The following is a 12,032-nucleotide window of genomic DNA, read 5'->3' on the forward strand; positions in this document are numbered from 1 at the left end:
TTTATGAACATTAATTAATTCTCAGCACTCTTGCAGGCTTTTTTTTCCCACTGTAGAGGTGAAAAAACAGATGAACAGTTACCACCACCTTCCCTAAATCCAAAGAGTCACAGCGGGGATTAGAATTCATATGTACCTGGCTCCCACACCTTTTTTTTTAATCACTCGATCGGGCACTACTGTCTCAAGAATAGGTAAATGGAGTAAAAAGTAGAATCAGCATTCATAGTGATTGGCTACATTTGTGTTCTACACTAAGGCTTAAAAAAAATTAAAATCATTAGTAATCTGAACATTATATAGAGTCCGATGCAATTCTTTTTGTTAATGCTGTAGTAGGCTGTCAGTGTTTGGCTAACAGGGCATGGCATTTCAAGCAGTGTTGATTCTGTCAGTAAAGGGTTAAGTGGGTTATGATGATTTACTGGGAAGGTGACTGATTATTGCTCTTGGACATAAGAGACCTAGAAGTGGCTTTCTGGAGAGAGATGATCCAAAAGGACTGAGCAGAAAAACCCTACAAGAAGCCAAACCTGGGAAGAAGGTTTTTTTAAGCTCTTCAATTTTTTAACTGACATTTTCTTTATTTTAGTATTGTTTTCTTTGTTAATAAAGTCAAGCTGTAGGAAAGGGGTGAATTTGGACTACTATATCAATTGTATTTGTAGAAAAGATTGAGAACAGTGCACAAAACCTTGCTCACAAACCCTCTGGCACAGGCAACCTATGTTATTTAATTAAAATGAGAAATGGTAGAAATGCATCACTCATCAACCAATTGGCATGAGTTCAATATGCAGTTCATCTAGCTGAACCACCATTTACGAGCAGACCAATGCTATCATGAAAGCTGTTCCTTATTTACATATTCCTATTTACATAAGCAAGTTAATTCTACATTTGATTAACACACAGTACTTATTAAAAAACAATTCAAAGTTACAAGCAATAGTGTGTGTTAACCAATGTCAGGCCAAGAAAAAAAACAGAATAGATAAATGCTAAATGTTTTCAGTATGTTATAGGCCTAACTTTACCCATACATAGATATGCTGCAATTATAACACGATGAACAATAATATCCAGTAAATCTTTGCATGGGAGGCCAGTTTGTTTGGTCTTCTCCTTTTCCCTTCAGAGTACAAAATATTCTGGATGCTCTGGAGATTTGTAGTTTGCTTCTCCTGTTCACACTTCAAAAATTGGTTTGACTTTCCAAGTGTCTTTACAGTCAAATACACACAGCTCATTGCTAATGTTACTATTAGGGCTAAACAGAATTTTAATCAAAAATTCTCTACAAAAAATAGTAAGTACAACATTCATATTTATTTGAACAAGGACGCACTTATTGCCCAGTGATGCTCATTTCCTTAAGAGAAGTCACAGGGATCTCAACTGAGGTTCCCCTGGATAGAAAATCAGATCTTGAAATGAAACTTGTATATATAGTCTGTTAAAAATAGTTAGAAGACTGTAGATATACATGGACACAGAGTTAAAGCTTGGAAGTACTTGATGGACTTCATTATTTTATTATCATAGTGCCTAGTTAGAACATAATTGTGGTCTTACATAGGACTAATCTTACCAATTCTGGCCACTGCTGTATTAAGGCAAAAGGACAAACTGCTCTGTCTGCAGTAAATTGTGCACCTTAATTTGACATTGTTTTTTATTGTAATATTACAAAGAAAGCAGTTATTAGCAATAAAATTTTTGTTGTACAATCCTCAAAAACAAACCATTATAGTATAAACAGTATCAGCAACTTAGACGTATCACAGCCCCAATACTTTGCAATGTTAGAAACATCGGTGTTAGTAAAGCTTACCTCTCGGAGTGTTGGCTTGCCTTTGAAAAAGTCTGTATTTTTGCTGCTTTTCGGTGGGTTAAATTTTAGATTTAGAAAAGCACATCCATTAGCAATAGCCTCTAGGGGAGCAGGCCCTTCATATGGAAATCCAAGTCCAACAAACAACTGCAAAATAGAAAAGATATATCACCTAGCACCCATTAATTGCATTTCACTTCAGAAGACACTAAAAACTCAGAGTTAAGCTAAAACGAACAATGAGAAAGATTTTAAATGTACAAGCCTTCAAAATATGTCCACATAACAGTTTGAAAGGAATTGGGTAACGTTCCTGACAGAACTTTTAAATAAAGTTTCATGCTAAATGTTGCTAAGGATTTGGCTGTTCTCTCTCCCTCTCTGCAAAACTGAGAGAGTAGTGGAATGTCTTGGAAAACACGTCTAACAATAATCTTCCTGTAAGGGGCTGAAGAGAAAACTATGGCAATCCACTCTAAATTAAACAGAAGGTTTTTCATGAAACTGATGGAACAACAGCCCTTTTCAGTTATGTTTTGCGAAAAAAGACATTTGGTGGTTTGATTACAGTTCAAATAAAACTGCTAGAGCTCTCTGGTAGACCAGTAGGTACAGGTTTTACAAACAGTTACATCACTGACTAGCTATGCCACTTTATTTTTTCCCCTGACTAACTCAGTAGTTTTTGCCAATATAAACATACTCAGGCCAAATTGCACAAGACTTCTGATAAAAAACAAAAACAGTAGATGGCAGCAAACTTCAGTTAAAGAACTACTACTCAGCAAACAGCACTGCAGTGACAAGCCAACAATTCAATTCCTCCAGTCTAAACTGAAGGGGAAAAGGCATCAGTGCTTACGCTTACTGCCAGCATACAGTACTTATTATAATAAAGACAGTTATTGGGCAACCGGAAATCCAACTGAAAAGTATTTAACATTTTGTCACAAAGAATCCACACCCTTGTGCAATAGCTATTTAGAAGCACTCTCTTTCCCAGCCCTGATACCTGAGAAAATTGAATTAAATAATGTCTCTATTTTCTTTAATTTAAAATTAGTATACAATGGGTTGGTTTCAAAGCTCTGAGCTATGATAGCTACAGCTGCCACAAATCTCTAACACCACCATGAATATATCCACGCGTACACTAGTTTCAACTACTGCTTACTAGATCTAAACCTCATGGCAATTAGAATTATGCATTCAAGATATGACATCTCTCTTTAGCAAACTAAAGTTACTCCCCATTAAAATTTTCACTTCAAGGGAAAATGAACTCTTGAATTAAAAAAATTCTAAGTGACTATAGTCAGAAGCCTATTTCAGGCTACATATAAAAACAGTTTAATTTAATTTGAAGCATACATTTGTAAGATCAGCCCTGTTGTAGATAGGTATTGCTGCATTAGGTATTTAATCCGCTCTAGCCTCAGGCATTAGCAGTTTAACATTATGAGCTGACTGGTTCTAAAAAAGAAATCTGCAGAACAGCTTGAAATGTTAATGTCCTCTCCAACTCTGAGAACACTGAATCTCTGTGCAATCATAGAATCACAGGGTTATAAAGGACTGCAAGGGTCATCTAGTCTAACCCCCTGCCAAGATGCAGGATTTGTTACGTATAAACCATCCAAGGCAGATGGCTATCCAGCCTCCTTTTGAAAACCTCCAGTGAAGAAGCTTCCACAACCTCCCAAAGCAGTCTCTTCCATTTTCCTGCTGTTCTTACAGTTAGGAGGTTTTTCCTGAGATTTAATTTAAATCTGCTATGCTGTACTTTGAACCCATTGTCTCTTGTCCTGCCCTCTGTGGAGATGGACAGGTGAAAGATGGCAGGCTCAGAAGCAGATATTTCCTTCTCTGAAACCTTTGCCTTTTCTAATGTGGCTATGTCCTCTGGGAAGGAAGGAATTGGATGGGGGCGGAATCTCTGGGCTGCCTGAGACTTGCAGAATTTTCTCTTGTATGTAGGAGTATAGATGCCAAGAGAAAACACAGTCGCTCTAGAATCCTTCAGTGTTGACGGAGACTCGCCTGTACTATCTGCAAACAACTTAGGTCCATCAAAAGGAAGGTCCTCAACTGTACTCTGAACTTCCTTTGGGAAACTGCAGAGCCAGAGCCAAGAGGCTCTTCTCATTACCACTGCTGTAGCGATCCAACTGGTGGCAGTATCAGCAGCATCAAGGGAGGCTTGCAGGGTTGTCCTGGCAAGTAGTTGGCCCTCCTCAACAATTGCCTGGAACTGCTCTCTGTGTTCTGCTGGCAGACGGCTAACGAACGAGGTTAACTTGTTATAATTGACATGATTATATTTTGCCAAAGCCTGATAATTGGCAATTCTGACTGTAGAGAGGCTGAGGAGTAAGACTTTCTCCTTAGTAGGTCCAGACATTTGTGGTCTTTGTCCTGAGTCCTGGATTTAGCGTGGTGCTGCCTACCACTTTCATTCACTGCATCCACTACCAAGGAGTCAGGTGAGGGATGGGAAAATAAAAACTCCAAATCCTTTACTGGAACATAATACTTCTTGTCCATTCTTTTTCCCATAGGCAGAATAGAATCTGGGGTGTGCCAGATGATCTTTGTTGGATGAAGAAGAGTCTCATTGACAGGTAAGGCTATGAGGATTGATGAGTATGAGTGAAGGACGTCAAGTAGGTTATGATGAGACTCTGTAACCTCCTTGAGAGGAAACCTCAAGGAGTCTCTGTCCCTTTTGACCAGATCCTGGAAGGATTTAAAATCAACCACCAGGGATCAGGAGATGAACAGGAGATGTTGGCCGTACAGTGGAGATTCCTTCACTGGTTCTAAGATTGCTCAAAAGAATTCCTCTGGAGGATCAACTCTACTAGAGGAAATAGGTGATGCTGGTTGCTCCTCTTTTATGAGTACTAGATGCTCTGGGGAGGGCAGGGGGCATGTGGCTCTGTGTGCTGCCCCTCTCTGCAAGCACTGCCCCTGCAGCTCTCCCAACCAACGGTGCTTGCAGGCAGAAGCAGCAGACAGAGGGAGACCCCTGTCCCCACACCCCTGCACACTAGCTGCTTTCTGGAGCAGCATTGGGCCTGGGTAGACAGGAAGTCTTAGCCGCGGCCACACTGCACCGCCAGAGATCGCAATCAACTGGGAGATCCTCTAGGATTGACCAGTTGGTGACTATTGTACTATACCATTACTGTAAATACCATAATAATTCAGAAAAACTCAGGCATGCAGACTTTGCAAATAACGACAAAAAAGGAAATAAAAAATAGATTTTTACTTTGTTAATACAGTTAACATCTTGTATTTATTGAGCAAGACGAGGATGAATATTTAAAAATGTATTTGGTATATACCAGATCATACCCCAAGTGTTACAGTTCCATAAAACCACAAAACTTTACAAAGCTTTGTGTCTTTCTCTCTCATTAATATCCTTTGCTTACCTAGAAAGTTTAATCTATTCTCTGGCACTGATAGGTTTATCACCCTTTGTGTGCATCAATACTTAACTATTTTATAATACATTCTATTCTGAACTGCAGAAAGAGAGATGGCCCAGAACTGAGAGGCTCACAACAATGGAGTGTAACTCAGATACATTTTTCTCACACACACGAAAAGCTCACTGGATAAGTACAGTCCTCTTGTAAATGAGAAAAACACCTTTAGAATAGGTTCCCTCCACTGTGAAATTCATGCAACCAAAAATATAGCACTGTGCTCCCAATAAGCTTCTTTTAACTATACTGCTGTGTGAACCGCAGCATGAGAAAGTTAATAAGTCATCTTGGTTAACGTTGCCTACACAATAGCTGAACATGATTTCTGTTTTAGAGATTGCAGCAAAGAATCCTGTGGCACCTTATAGACTAACAGACGTTTTGGAGCATGAGCTTTCGTGGGTGAATACCCACTTCCTCAGATGCATGTAATAGAAATATCCAGGGGCAGGTATATATATGTGTGCTAGCAAGCAAGCTAGAGATAACGAGGTCAGTTCAATCAGGGAGGATGAGGCCCTGTTCTAGCAGTTGAGGTGTGAAAACCAAGAGAGGAGAAACTGGTTGTGTAATTGGCAAGCCATTCACAGTCTTTGTTCAATCCTGAGCTGATGGTGTCAAATTTGCAGATGAACTGAAGCTCAGCAGTTTCTCTTTGAAGTCTGGTCCTGAAGTTTTTTTGCTGCAGGATGGCCACCTTAAGGTCTGCTATAGTGTGGCCAGGGAGGTTGAAGTGCTCTCCTACAGGTTTTTGTATATTGCCATTCCTAATGTCTGATTTGTGTCCATTTATCCTTTTCCGTAGAGACTGTCCAGTTTGGCCGATGTACATAGCAGAGGGGCATTGCTGGCATATGATGGCGTATATTACATTGGTGGATGTGCAGGTGAATGAACCAGTGATGGTGTGGCTGATCTGGTTAGGTCCTGTGATGGTGTCGCTGGTGTAGATATGTGGGCAGAGTTGGCATCGAGGTTTGTTGCATGGATTGGTTCCTGAGCTAGAGTTATTATGGTGTGGTGTGCAGTTACTGGTGAGAATATGTTTCAGGTTGGCAGGTTGTCTGTGGGCAAGGATTGGCCTGCCACCCAAGGCCTGTGAAAGTGTGGGATCATTGTCCAGGATGGGTTGCAGATCCTTGATGATGCGTTGGAGGGGTTTTAGCTAGGGGCTGTATGTGATGGCCAGTGGAGTCCTGTTGGTTTCTCTCTTGGGTTTGTCTTGCAGTAGGAGGCTTCTGGGTACACGTCTGGCTCTGTTGATCTGTTTCCTTATTTCCTCATGCGGGTATTGTAGTTTTGAGAATGCTTGGTGAAGATTTTGTAGGTGTTGGTCTCTGTCTGAGGGGTTAGAGCAGATGCGGTTGTACCTCAGTGCTTGGCTGTAGACAATGGATCGTGTGATGTGCCCGGGATGGAAGCTGGAGGCATGAAGGTAGGCATAGCGGTCGATGGGTTTTCGATATAGGGTGGTGTTAATGTGACCATCACTTATTTGCACCGTGGTGTCAAGAAAGTGGACCTCCCGTGTAGATTGGTCCATGCTGAGGTTCATGGTGGGGTGGAAGCTGTTGAAATCATGGTGGAATTCTTCCAGAGTCTCCTTCCCATGGGTCCAGATGATGAAGATGTCATCAATGTAGCGTAGATAGAGAAGGGGTGTGAGTGGACGAGAGCTGAGGAAGCGTTGTTCCAGGTCGGCCATGAAGATATTGGCATATTGTGGGGCCATGCGGGTGCCCATAGCAGCGCCACTGATCTGGAGATATATATTGTCATCAAATTTGAAATAGTTGTGTGTAAGTATAAAGGCACAGAGCTCAGCAGCCAGTTGTGCTGTGGCATCATCAGGGATAGTGTTCCTGACAGCTTGTATTCCATCTGTGTGTGGGATGTTTGTGTAGAGAGCCTCTACATCCATGGTGGCTAGGATGGTGTTTTCTGGGAGGTCACCAATGCATTGTAGTTTCCTCAGGAAATCAGTGGTGTCGCGGAGATAGCTGGGAGTGCTGGTGGCATAGGGTTTTAGAGATTGTTACACTTGGCAGCCAATTGTTAACAAGACACTCCTTATGTTATTACAGTTGTATGGAAACTGGAATTTCTATTCTGCAGGAAATTTCTCATTTCTAAAAAAAATTTTGTTCGGAATCAGAATGAAAAGTTGGAGTCATGAAATTTTCCATATTGGGGGGGTGGAGTGGACATGAGAGACGCATGATGGACATTTTCAAAGAATTCTGGTTGGAAGAACAAAAATTTAATTTTTAAAAACATTTCCAATCTGAACTCCCCAAATGCCTTCCTGGCAGCCTGGGTAGTCTAGGAGCCTGAGTTATGCAGGAAAGCAGCAACAGAATCCCCATGTTCCCAACAGAACATTTTAATTCCGTCCAATCGGCATTTTCCAACGGGAAACTGTTCAGTCAAAAAATCTGAGGTCTAGCTATTATGCACTACATCAACCATACACTTAAGCTAGCCATTTTATAAATTTTCCCTATTTGAGAAATGCCTCTTTTGAAAGGCATTTTCAAATTCTGATCTATAAACCGCACAATATAGTGGCAGCTTCAAGCTCTTGATGATGATTGTGAGAGACTAAGAACTGTTTCAGATGTTTCAACCATATATTTGGGGCTTGCAAAGCAGTGATCGAAAAATCACAATTTAGTGGTCATCTACTGCCAGCAAGTTAAAGAAGTATGGACTGGATGAATGGACTATAAGGTGGATAGAAAGCTGGCTAGATTGTGAGGCTCAAGAGGTAGTGATCAACATCTTGATGTCTAGTTGGCAGCTGGTATCAAGCGGAGTTGCCCAGGGGTTGGTTTTGTTCAACATCTTTACTAATGATCTGGCTAATGGTATGAACTGCATCCTCAGCAAGTTCGCAGATGACACTAAGCTAGAGGGGGAGAGGTAGATACACTGGAGGGTAGGGATAGGGTCCAGAGTGACCTAGACAAATTGGAGAATTGGACCAAAAGAAATCTGATAAGATTCAACAAGGACACATGCAGAGTCCTGCACTTAGGAAGGAAGAATCCCATGCACCGCTACAGGCTGGGGATCGACTGGCTAAGCAGCAGTTCTGCAGAAAAGGACCTGGGGATTACAGTGGATGAAAAGTTGGATATCAGTCAGCAGTGTGTGCCTGTTGCCAAGAAGGCCAACACCATATTGGGCTGTATTAGTAGGACCATTGCCAGCAGATCGAGGGAAGTGATTATTCCCCTCTATTCAGCACTGGTGAGGCCACACCTGGAGTACTGCATTCAGTTTTGGGTCCCCCACTACAAGAAGGATATGGACAAATTGGAGAGTCCAGCAGAGGGAAACAAAAATGATCAGGGGGCTAGGGCACATGACTTACGAGGAAAGGCTGAGGGAAGTGCAGTTTAGTCTGAAGAAAAGAAGAGTGAATGGGGATTAAATAGCAGCCTTCAACTACCTGAAGTGGGGTTCCAAAAAGGATGGAGCTCAACTGTTCTCAGTGGTGGCAGATGACAGAATGAGAAGCAATGGTCTCAAGTTGCAGTGGGGGAGGTCTCGGTTGCATATTAGGAAACACTATTTCACCAGGAAGGTGGTGAAGCACTGGAATGGGTTACCTAGGGAGGTGATGGAATCTCCATCCTTAGAGGTTTAAGGCCCAGCTTGACAGAACCCTGGCTGGGATGATTTAGTTGGGGATAGGTCCTGCTTTGAGCAGGGGGTTGGACTAGATGACCTCCTGAGGTCCCTTCCAAACCTGACATTCTATGATTCTTGGAACATGTTGCAGACATTGGCTCTAGTTTGAGATGGAAAAAATTTTGAGGGTGCTCCATACTGCCATATTTGTGGGCATCTGTATTTTGTGATGGACTTAATTATAATTTGTACTGATCTCTGACTTTTCAAGAACAGAATCCTTGTTTGAGGCTTTGCATTAATTGGGAAGTCCAATACTGGATTTCACAGCAATGAAAGAATGTGGCTGGCCCTTTATGTCTGAAAACCTATGCTCAGAAATGAAACTTTTGAAGCTGAAAGTGTCTCTGAAGATATATTATAATTTTAGAGGCAAAGCTGAAAAAAATAGCAGGTTTATGCTTGAAGCTGCAATTGAACATATAGATACCAGCTTCACCATTGGCTATAGCAGTCATTATTCAAGTGCTTTTGGTGTCCTGACTATACACTATGATTTAGTGAGCAGAGGAACATAACTGAACCATTAACAATTTGCTAGACCACTTTATACAGGTATTGCACAAGGAAGGAGGAGGAGGAGTGGCTTCTTCCTGTGCCTACACTTAAATAGGATTAGAGGAACGTGCACATATATGTTATAAGACAGGGATCAGCAACCTTTCAGAAGTGGTGTGCCAAGTCTTCATTTATTCACTCTAATTTAATGTTTCACGTGCCGGTAATACAAGTTTAATGTTTTTTAGAAGGTCTCAGTCTATATATTATATAACTAAATTAGTGTTGTATTGTAAAATAAACAAGGTTTTCAAAACGTTTAAGAAGCTTCGTTTAAAATAAAATTAAAATGTTAATCTTATGCTGCCAGCCTGCTCAGCCCACTGCTGGTCTGGGGTTCTGTTCACCTAGGCCAGCAGCGGGCTGAGCGAGGCCTGCAGCTGGGACCCCGGCTGGCAAGGGTCCAGCAGCCAGAACTCCAGACCAGCAGCAGGCCATGCGGGGCCGGCGGCCGGGACCCAGAGGGCTGAGGGCGAGAGTCAGGGCTGGGATCTGGGTATGTGGGCGGATGCAGGTGTCAGAGCAGAGGGGAGCCTGGGTATGTGTGGGGGTGCCAGAGTAAGGGCTAGAGGACTGGGTGACTGCCCCCCTAAGAACTCCCAACCCCCCTGCTCCTTGTCTCCTGACTACCCCCTCCTGGAATCCCTGCCCCAACTGCCCCCCAGGACACCAACCCCTATCTAAGCCTCCCTGTTCCTTGTCCCCGGACTAGACCCTACCCCTTACCTATCCCCTGACTGCCCTGGCCCTTTTCCACACCCCCGTCCCCAGCCAGACCCCCGGGACTCCCATGCCCCATCCAACCGCTCCCTGCTCCCTGACAGGATCCCCAGAACTCTCAACCCATCCAACCCCCCGATCCCTGCCTGCCCCAACCCCTCTCCACACCCCTGCCTCCTGACAGGACCCTCAGAACTCTCAACTCATCCAACCCCCCCAACTCCTTGTCCCCTGACCACCCCCTCCAGAGACCCCCCATCCTAACTGCCCCCCCCGGACCCTCCTTGCTCCCAGTTCCCTGACTGCCCTGACCCCTATCCACCCCCCACCCCCTGACAGACCCTGGGACTCCCATGCCCCATCCAACCCCCTCTGCTCCCTGAGTACCCTGTCCAGAGACCCCCACCCCTAGCCACCAACCCCCCCATCCAACCCACCCTGTCCCCTGACTGCCCCCACCTCTTATTCAACCCCCCCCAGCCCTGGACCCCTTACCATGAGGGTCCACACAGAGCTAGACACGCTGCTCTGTGGGAGCACACAGCCCCGCCCCTCAGAGTGCTGCGCGCGGCGGTGGCAGAGCTCCAGTTGAGTGGGAAGCGTGTCAGCCTCCCCGTGGAGCCAAACGCTGCCCCGCGGGAGCACGCAGCCCCAACCCACAGAGTGCTGCGTGCGGCGGCAGGGCTCCAGGGGAGGGGACAAGGCGGGGGAGGGGCCGGCAGCTTGCTTCGCTTGGCCTGGCGCTCCGTCTCGGGAGCGCGGACCCCGCGGCTTGCCGTGACGAGAGAGTGGGGCCATTTGCCAGCCTGTGCGCATGGCTATGCTTCTGCTCCCGGCCCCTGCGGGGGAGCGGAGCGCAGAGGACAGCAAGCCGAGCTGGGCAGGGTTTTTTAGTGGCATGCTGGAGTCCCGGCAGGCTCCAGCGTGCCATTAAAAATTGGCTTGCGTGCTATCTTTGGCACGTGTGCCATAGGTTGCCGACCCCCGTTATAAGATTTGTTAAGTTACCAGATCATGTCTTTCAGGATATATTGCTTTTGGGGGAAATACTGTTCTCACTATCCTTTAGCAATGGAATGTTAGAATGTGGGGTTTCTGTGATTAACTAGATACAAACAAGCCAGCTTACCAAGATGCAACAAACCAGCTGATGCAGATACAAGTGAATAGTCGTAGTGAAGGTGTTTTATAATCATGAGAAGCTATTCTCTCCTGCCCTGCAGGAAAGCCATGAACAAAATATTCAAATGCACAGTCACAGTGAACACTAACAGCAAACAGTAGTGGAGGACTAATTTAGTACTGTGATCAGATCACATACAGATTTCAAGTCAGGTGACCAGTCACTGTATTACTGATGAGATACTAATTGTAGACATTAGATTTTTTTTATTTAAATCTGACTACTTTATAAATCTCAGTTCCCACTCTCAATCTCAGGCTGCTGTTATTTATTTTTTATTAAAGCAAGCGTAAAGCTAAATATATCAGAGCAACTAAATGTCAGACATACTAAAAATAAGAGAAATGACAACCCACATCCTAACAGCCCATAAAAGAATCAACACACATCTCATTTGGTCATGACATCAGCAAGACATTTCATTCTGATTGACTTGAGAATGAGACAAGACCCTAAAAATTGGAACAACAAGATCTGATGTCTTAGCTACCTGTCATTTTTTTTCATTCTGTTAGCCTGGCTATGTACAAGCAAGCAAATCCTT

At 43.8% G+C, this 12,032-nt stretch overlaps 1 protein-coding gene across 5 annotated transcripts in view; it reads right to left on the minus strand.

The window, feature by feature from the left end:
- MGAT5 (alpha-1,6-mannosylglycoprotein 6-beta-N-acetylglucosaminyltransferase) overlaps positions 1-12,032 on the minus strand; it is a 172,701-nt gene that overhangs the window by 23,220 nt on the left and 137,449 nt on the right. For all 5 annotated transcript variants that reach the window (XR_004002604.1, XR_004002602.1, XR_004002603.1 and 2 more), the window contains exon 12: positions 1,835-1,981. Coding sequence is in view for 1 of the 5 variants with exons in the window: in XM_030579978.1 (XP_030435838.1) it covers positions 1,835-1,981 (147 nt within the window). In the remaining 4 variants the exon portion in view is untranslated. The remainder of the gene's footprint in view (positions 1-1,834; positions 1,982-12,032) is intronic.

This window comes from Gopherus evgoodei, chromosome 11, assembly GCF_007399415.2.
Source record: "Gopherus evgoodei ecotype Sinaloan lineage chromosome 11, rGopEvg1_v1.p, whole genome shotgun sequence".
Taxonomy (NCBI): Eukaryota; Metazoa; Chordata; order Testudines; family Testudinidae; genus Gopherus; species Gopherus evgoodei.